The sequence below is a fragment of the Equus asinus genome, chromosome X (genome assembly GCF_041296235.1).
Source record: "Equus asinus isolate D_3611 breed Donkey chromosome X, EquAss-T2T_v2, whole genome shotgun sequence".
Taxonomy (NCBI): domain Eukaryota; kingdom Metazoa; phylum Chordata; class Mammalia; order Perissodactyla; family Equidae; genus Equus; species Equus asinus.
Window position 1 is genome coordinate 15,137,534 of NC_091820.1, and position 9,395 is coordinate 15,146,928.

Sequence of the window (9,395 nt, forward strand, 5' to 3'; positions counted from 1 at the left end):
ATTCCTAGAATAAAATACTATATAGAAATGAAAGGGAACAAATTATTGCTGTATTAACAATACAGAGGAATGCCACAAACATAACGGTGAATGAAAGGAGCCGGGCACTAAAAGCTACAAACTGTACTATTCCATTTATAAAAAGCACAGAAACAGGAAAAGCTAATCAAGGCTGATGAGAAATCAGGATAGTTGCTACTCTTGGCCAGGCTGGAAAACAGAAGTGATGACACTCTGGGGTGCTGTTGGCGTTCACTTTTTGATCCAGTTGCTGGGTTACATGGTGGGTACAGTTTGTGAAAACTCCGAGAGCAGTACACTTAAGATTATACCCTTTTCTGTATATATGCTATGACTCAACAAAAAGAAAAAATAAACAGTATATCTAAGCAGACTTTTCTGCCTTTTCCTCACCTCCATTCTTCAACACAGGGCCAGGAATGGAGTTAGGATGGAATCTCCAACCTCAAAGCTTTGGAATTTTTTTTTTTTTTGACCAACTGCAGGAATATAATGTGACCCCACTACACGATGATTGTCCAGAGGATTCAAGCCCTGAGTCTTTACTATTTCACAAAGCACATTTCCTTCCATCCTGAGGTTCTGGTCTGTTTCCTGGTGGGAGCAAGAGGAAGGGGAAGCCACAGGGGACTGATATTTATTGAGCACTAAGTAAGTTCAGGGCCATGTGCTTGAATCTCTACCTACAGAATTTTTTAAATGAAGCTCAGAGATTTTAAGTAAGTTATCTGAGGTCACACAGCCAATACATGACTGGGCAGAAATTGAAACCTGATCCGTAAAGCCAATGTCCTTTCCCCTCTGCCACTTGTATTACCAAGGGCAGTGGGACACAAGGATGGAACACATGGTGGTGAAGTTTCATCATGGATTGGCTTGGGGAGTTTTTACTCCAGAGGGCCGAAAGGCAATTCACCTAAAGGACAACCTGCACTTCCTGTACTTTCCTGGAGGGTGAGAAGAAAGGGAGGCAGCTGTGGTCCTGCCAACTAACTCAAAGTACATGGAGACTCGTCCTGGGGCAAGACCGTCCCCCAGATGTTTGAGGCAAGGTACCAGGCTTGACTTTGTCAAAAGTCACCTGCGTCAAACTTAATTTGAGATGAATCGGACCTCAATGTAAAGGCTAAAACTATAAAGCTTTTACAAGAACACATAGAAGACTATCTGTACACCACCACCTGGAAATAAGCAAAGATTTCTTAGGGAGGACACAGACGGCAACTTTAACAGAAAGATATCTGAAATTAGACTTCATCAAAATTCAAGTTTCCTGCTCATTGAAAGTCACCAGGAAGTAGATGAATCAGCAAGCCACAGTCTGGGAGCAAATGTTCACAAAATACACTGCTGACAAAGGACTTGAATCCAGAACATATAAAAAAAACTCCTCTCAATAATAGGATGACAATCCAATTAAATGGGTAAATGGCTTGAACAAAGGAAGACATGTGCATGGCCAAAGAGCACACACAACAGTGCTCATCATCATTAACCATCAGGGAAAGGTGAATTAAAACCATAATGAGAAACCACTCCACCCCCTACTGGCAAGGCCAAACTTGAAAAGCTAGATAATACAAAGTGTTGGCGAGGACACAAAGCCACCAGAACTCTTGCACATTGATGCTAGGAATATAAAATGGTACAACCACTTTGGAAAAAGGTTCTGCAAGTTTCTTACATAGTTTAACATACACCTAACTTTGACTCAGCCATTCCATTTCTACATATTTACCTAAGAGGAATAAAACATGTGCCCACAAAAAAAGGCCTATATACAAATGTTCACAGCAGCTTTATTTATAATAGCCCCAAACTGGGAACAACTCAAACGTCCCTCAACAGAATGGATAACCCAGCTGGAGTATATTCATGCAATGGAATAGTACTTCGCATTAAAAAGGAACAAACTACTGATATACACAACCATAGGGATGAATCGCAAAAGCATCATGCTGAGCGAAGGATGTCAGACACTGAAGAATGCATTGATACAAAACTCTAGAAAATGCAAATCTAATCTACAGTGACAGCAAATCATTCCTTGCCTGGGGCCAGGAACGGGAGTGGAGAGGGGAATGAGTGGGACAGGACATGAGGGAACTTTCCAGGCAGATGGAAACTATACTGTGATAGGGTTTGGTTACACGGGTTTAGTCATTTCTCAAAGTTGTAAAGCTAAGATTGGCACACTCCGATGTATACATTTTACATTGAAAATGACTAAAAGTATAATAACAAAGTATGGGGTGGGTAGAGGTAAAGAAGAAGATGACAGACTGTTAATAATCGTTGAAGCTAGGTAATGTGCATGCTTGAAATTTTCCATAATTAAAAAAGATTTAAGAAAAGAATCATTTACATCTAATGTTCCTGCTTCTCTCCACCTTCTGTCTCCCTTCCACAGCCATGTCCAATTCTGCCTGGCCCCTGGGCTGCCCTCTCGCAGACTCCAATTTCTGAGTGAACTCTGCTTCCTGACAAGGTCCACTGCTCAACTCCCTTCCACTCTGCAACTCCCCATCACCAACCAAGCCCCAACAACCGGCAGGCATTTTTGCCAAGCCCCGTCACACTCAATAGCTCACAACCTGTTCAAGGTGTTGGGAAACAAGAAGTTTTCCAGCTTGCTTTGCAGAAGTTCAGTCATGCCCACCTATATTATTTGACCAGGAGTTAAACAGCACCTGTCTCAAAACCTGATACATAGAGGGCTTTAAAAAATAGTTTATAATTTGTATTCCAAAAGATATGTTTGTAAGTTGACTTCTGGGAACTGAAAACACATTTTGTCCCAGTAACTAACAACATACAGCCAGTAAGGTAGTGAGCCAGCTCACAAATATGTATCTACCCTAACATGCACTGAGGGCTCAAATAGCAATGTCTCAATTACATGCTGCAGCTGCAATGCTTCTTTCATCAGTCAGCCCACGTGACTAAGAGATGAGGAAAGTTGCAGGTTCAACGCTGAGTCAGGAGCAGTAACAGCAGCTCAAAAAGGAGACAGCTCAGGGAAGGACCCCCATGAGTAAGCCAGCAGCCAGGTCCAGCAGAGACTAGCTGAGGTCCAGCCAGGGACCCGTGTGGTCTGGTCCCTGAACGTGGAGGCACTGTTGCCTGGGCCTGAGCAGGCCACGCCCCTGTCTCCATTAAATCCATGTGTCCCACAGGACCATCTTCCTTTGAACTTCATGCATTTTCCAGAATAATAAGGAAAGAGCACCAAATTATAAGAAATCTTAAGGCATCTTTAAGGCTCTTTCTTGAGCAGGGAGCAATACACCTGTGGATTCAGCCCACTATAGCTAGCTGAGAGATGCCTTCAGGTTTTTCTAGTAGAATGCATGGCAAGCTATATTAGTCAGGATAAGCTAGGCTATGCTGCCACAACAGACAAATACCCCAAATTTCAGCAGCTTAACTGCCATCTTGAACACATAACCTTTAAGTTTGCCACGACAGAGGCAAAGAGAGATGGAGGCAGTGCACCATCTAACTTCCTCAGTCACTTTCAAAGTGACACTTATTGATGCTGCTCACATTTCATTGGCCAGCACTAGTTACAAGGGCCCAAGGCAAGTACAAAGGAGATCAGGAAATGTGGAGAATATGTGGATGCTTGGTGGGCATTGTCTTTGCCACACAACGCATCAAGCTAATAAAGAATCCACGAATAACATCACAGATGGAGAAGCTAGACATAACCCACAAAAAGGGCAGCAAATAGAACTAGAGCTGACCGTATTTTAAACCAGTACATATGCTATTTTTGCAGAAAGCCCAATATTACTGTTGGATAAAAACTATCACTACAGTATCATTTAATACAAAAGGAAAACATTATAGTCAAGCGTCGCTTAACAACAAGGCTACGTTCTGAGAAATGTGTTGTTAGGAGATCTCGTCGTTGTACAAACATCATAGCGTACTTACACAAACCTAGATGGTATCGCTTACTACACACCTAGGCTATATGGTACTAATATTATGGCACCATTGTCGTATATGCAGTCCATCACTGAGCAAACTGTCGTTATGTGGCACATGACTGTACCAAGCCTCCAAAACCAGTGAAACCCAAGGAAGAAGCTAGAATGTCTCCTCCCATTACTGGTACTAACCTGATGGTCCAAGCACCTGAATTCTATTTTCTTGGCCCACAGCAGCATAGTGTGGGGCCCCACAATTAGCATATATTATGAGCAGTGATGATCCATTACATGAAATGATACACGGCTACACGGCCTGATTTTCTCTTGGAAAGGCACGCCCGTAGGAGACAATTTTCTAGTAGTTGGGCTTGATTTCATAACCCAAGTTGCACTCTCTCACCACTATAACACACAACTCCCAAATCTTAACAGCCTGACCAAATAAAAGCTTCTCTCTTGCTTATGCAAAATCCAAAGTGAATATTCCTGCTCCAACAGCTATCCTCCAAAGAGTGGCTCAGACATCCAGGTGCCTTCCACCTTGTGCCACGGCCGTCTTCTATACTGAGCCTCCAAGGTCCCTACGGAGACCATGGGAAGGGATGAGGCAGTATTGGAAGGTCTCCTAGATACTCAACGCCTTGGCCCAGAAGTGACAGGCATCATTTGTACTTACATCTCATCAGCCAGAACTAGTTATACAGCCCACCTAGACTCAAAGGGTGCTAGGAAATGCAGCCCCCACTTCCCAGCAGCAACTAGGAGCACGAATCTCCTGGTCACTCAGCTATCTCTGCAACACTTCGTATCCTCCAAATGACTCTTATATGAGTCAGCCAGAAAAGGGGTATCATCAGGATGGAGCGAAGCCAAATAGCTCATCTAGAGACTGAAGCCCTGGTCTTGGTCTTCTTATCAATGTTCAGGAAGTACACGGATTTTCTGTTGTAGGGGGCAATACCTCACAATTATCAAAATCAGTGTGAACGTAACTGGAAAAAAAATCAGAAGCAGGTCCTCTGGGTCGGGAAAGTAGCATTCCAATGAGGTTCAGAGAGGAGAGAAGTTAGGCAGAGCCAGACACAACAGGTATGGGAAGATAACTTGCGTCCCGAGGCAGTCAGGGACAGGACTTGATCAAAGGGGCTGTTCTTGTCATTTGAGCAGTTCTAGCTATCTCAAGAAGGCTGCAAATTAGCACACAGGTGGAGGCCCTCACCTAGATCCGTCACTAACTAACCACCAAACTAAGTGGAGAGTAAACCTACATCAATAACATGGTGCACTCCCAGGAGATAAATGTAGCGTACTCTACTGGACCATATCCCAGCCTAAGGTTTGATACGACAGTAAGTGACATCAATTACAGCATCCTGGGAGAACAGCTTCCATGGTCAAAATGTTTGGGAAGGCATGAGACAGTTACACAGGTTTCCTTCCTGCAGGATGGCTGCATCTTTGATATGTTCACAAGCACTGTGAACCTCCAGGAGGGAGACTCAGCACGCACTTGAGAAAGGAGAGGGGGCTGCTCTGTGTAAATACACTCCACACACACAGTAAGTTAGCTAAAGTCATGGCTACGAATTCTGCTAAAGTAGAGAAATGGGCACTTCAACCAAAGGAGTCAAGGCATATCTAGAAGGGGTTTCTTCCACACACACAAAAAAGAGAAGACATGTTTTGTTCTCCAAATACTGGAAGTAACCAAGCAACTGACCCTCACTTGCTGAATTTGATAGTTCTACCGAATTCAAGACTCTCATCTTTCAAGATGAATGATGGATGCTAAAAAAAAAAAAGCTGGTCCTTCTCTGGGCCACAGGCACAGAGAGATGACCACCACCTCTGCTAAAAGCAAACGGGATGTCCCTCAAAAAATGAAACATAGAATTACCATATGACCCAGCAATTCCACATCTGGGTATAGACCCAAAAAAGTGAAAGCAGAGACTTGGACAGATATTTAGATACCTCTGGTCATTACAGCATTATTCAGAACAGCGTAAAGGCGGAAACGACCCAAATGCCCATCGACAGATGCATGGATTAACATAGCATGGTATATGCATACAATGGAGTTTTAACCTTTAAAAGGGGTGTTCTGATACGTGGTGCAACATGGATGTACCTTGAAGATTATGTTAAGTGAAGTAAGCCAGACACAAAAAGACAAATACTGTACAATTCCACTTATATGAAGTATCTAGAACAGGCAAATTCATAGAGACAGAAAGCACAGCAGCAGTTACCAGGGGCTGGGGGAGTGTGAGATGGCCAGTTATTGTTTAAGGGGTAGAGAGTTTCTGTTTGGGAGGATGAAAAAGTTCTGGAGATGGATATTGGAGACGACGGCACAACGGTGCGAATGTACTTAACGCCACTGAAATGCACACTCAGAAGTTAAAACGGCCAATATTATGTTATGTATTTTACCACAATTTTTTTTTAAAAGCCAATGAGATGCTCCCGCCCCTCACGGCCCATGGCAGTTTTCTTTCACGACAGCGTCCACTTGTTCTTGCTCAGGTTGAAGGCCTGCCTGTGGTTCTCCTGCAGCCCGCTGAATCACCCAGGCACTGGTGACACATAACCTCCAATTCAGACCCACACAGGACCACAGAAAACGGCACAAGGAGATGGAAAACAAAATCCAACCCAGCCTTGACTTGTTACGAGAACGGGAGATAGGAAGTGCTTGATTTCACATCTGCGATCTTCCCTAAAACACACGTAGAACAGTTCAACAGTCCCCCTGCCTTGTAAGCAATTTTCTAGAACAGCACTGTCCGAGGGGACCTTCTGTGATGAGGAAAATACTCTCTCTTTTCACCGTGCCTGTTGAGCTCTTGAAATGTGGCTAGTGCAAATCAGGAACTAACTCTACCTTGCTGCATTTTAACTACTTTAAATGTAAACAGCCACCTGTGGCTAGTGGCCACCGCAATGGACAGCGTGGTTTTAGAACTTTTACAAAGAAGCCAAAGGGACAGATTCATATCTTTTTGGTGGAGATGCCAAAAAGCTGTCAGGGGTAGGGATCAGGAAGGCAGGAGAGGTGGCGGGGGTAAGGGAGGGTTGTCTGTTTAATCCATAAACCCATTTATTAGAATCGGATATATGAAAACATATCCTTTGTCAAACCTATGAAAAGAATTTATTAGTTATAATGATGTGCTGAGAAATGATTTATTCAAGACCAGGCCAAGGTCAACCAAAGGAGCTATGTGGTGCAGCTGAAAACTCTAGGCCATTGGGGCCCAGAGAAAGAACAAGGGATGTGCCTGCTGTGTAGCTCTGGAATTGAAAGCCCAAGATTCCTAACAGAGTGAACCTTCACCGGCCACCCGAGGGCAGGGTCGTGTTAGCAGATGAGGGCTTGTTTTACACACACAGCCCCCACCCCAGAGAAGCAAAGCCACTGCGCACCAGTTTTTCAGAGTTGGCACCAGGAGGCTATAGTTGTGCCTAATTGCACAAGGGACATTTAACCCTTCAGGGAAGAGTCTGTTCAAACTCCAACTTTGGAGGAAAATGAATAGAAGTGGAGAAAACAGAATGATTCCAGATGAAGTGGGCTTCTGAACAACTTTTCTAAAAGATGTTGTGCTGAATAGTACACTCAGAGTGGTCAGAAATGTCAAGAGGCTGTTTTCAATGGGCCCAGCTGCCACTCGTTTGAACAAGCCTGACACCCCGCCCCACTTCCAGCTGGGGAGATTTGCTCTGCAGAGAACAGATCCATGCTACCTCCAGCAAAGAAAAGATAGTAAGAAATCCAGCTTACTACTTCAGCATGGCATGGCCAGGGTCTTAAAGAAACTCCCCGTTTACCTTCTCAGATGCTTCTAGGTTTAGGGTAGGCACGGCTACTCTCTTTTCACTGGTGAAGAAACCAAAGAGCAAGGACTCCCAGGTAATTACGCTCTCGCGTACAACACTTATGAATGTCACCCAAGTGCCAGAGGCCTAGATTTTAAAGGTTCGATAAGGAAAACAGCCAATCAATACTCCATTCCCCACCTAGAGAAACTCTTGCCAACCGAAAGTATTGATTTTATGGCTGGATTCTCATGGCACACTTATTACTGTGAGCTTAGAGATCTAGTGTCCCATCCCAGCAACGGAGGAGACCCTGAAGCCCTGAATGCTTGTGCCTTGCGGGATAAAATCTATCTGCCACACTGGTGCTAGAGCACAGCCCTACTGTCAACATGTGTTGGTGGATGGGAATTAAAGTGTGCAAAAGAACACTGGCGCATTTCCAAGAAGCACCCCCCCACACACACACATACACACACTTACATACTCTCAATTGTAACACACCAACTCCCACTCTTGGGTGCAGAATGGAATCACCTGGGAAGCATTAAACAATCCTGAGGCCTCAGATTCTCATGTCACTGGTCTGGGATAGCCCGGGCATGGGGAGTTTTAAAAGCTCCCCAGGTGATTCTCATGTGTAACCAGGGCTGGGACCCACTGCTGCAAGGGACATCCAGGAGGGAGGAAGTAAAAGTTGGATAAGTGGTGGGCAGGGAGACTGTTTCTTGGGTCATCTGATGTCTAAGGAGACTGAAGAATAAAGAGGTCTAAATGCCAGTGTCTTCTGTTTTCTTATCTGTAGAGAGTACAACGCTGCCTACTGTCCCCTGCCCAAAAGGCAGGGCGGTCCCGTCGAAATAGCGGGACGTCAGGGCATGCTAGGATGGGGGCGGGGGGGGGGGGCCGGGGCGCGTGCGAGGATAAGGAAAGCAGGCAGGAGCAGGGTGGGGGCGAAAGAGGCACCCGCCTCACCTGCATCGTAGAAGGCGTCGAGCACGGCCGTTTCCCCGAAGTCGAGCTCCCCGAAGGGCACGGAGGTCAGGTGGGCGCCCTCGGCCTCGCAGGCCCGCAGCAGGCACTGGCGCGCCCCCGCCTCGGGGCCGCCAGCCGTGCCACCCTGGGGGCTCTCGCTGCGCACGTATACTGCCCGCAAAGCCCGCTGTGGCCCGCCCTCGCCCCCGCCCCCAACGCCCTCGGCCGCCCCGTCGGGCTCCGCCGGGGCTGCCGCGCCCTCGCCCTCCGGAGGCAGCGGGCATTGTGGAGACTCGGCCGCCGCCCCGAGCGCCCCAGCAGGGGCAGTCCCGCCGCCGCTCTCCATGTGGCTGCCCTGCGCGCCCTTCCTTGGTCCCACCTCCGCGCGAGTGGCTGGCGGCTGCGATCGGCGGGGTCCCACAAGCAGTCCCGGCACCTGCTCCTGGGGCGCGGGAGGGAGCTGGGGACCCAGCGCGCGCCGGGGGCCCCGCGGCTGGCAGGTGATGGAGGAGCCCCTCCGCTGCGGACAGAAGCTCGAGCCCCACAGACCCCAAGCGCCCTTTGAAGGCCTGGGGGGGAGAGAGGCGGGGGCTGGGGACGTCAGGACGAGCCGAGGGCGAGGGGAGGGCTGGGACGGGC

General features: G+C 46.9%; 1 protein-coding gene across 1 annotated transcript in view; it reads right to left on the reverse strand.

Moving 5' to 3' along the window:
• MAP3K15 (mitogen-activated protein kinase kinase kinase 15) overlaps positions 1-9,395 on the reverse strand; it is a 125,278-nt gene extending 115,883 nt beyond the window's left edge. The window contains exon 1 of the mRNA XM_070503239.1: positions 8,757-9,395. Within this exon, the coding sequence (XP_070359340.1) occupies positions 8,757-9,102 (346 nt within the window). The 5' untranslated portion in view covers positions 9,103-9,395. The remainder of the gene's footprint in view (positions 1-8,756) is intronic.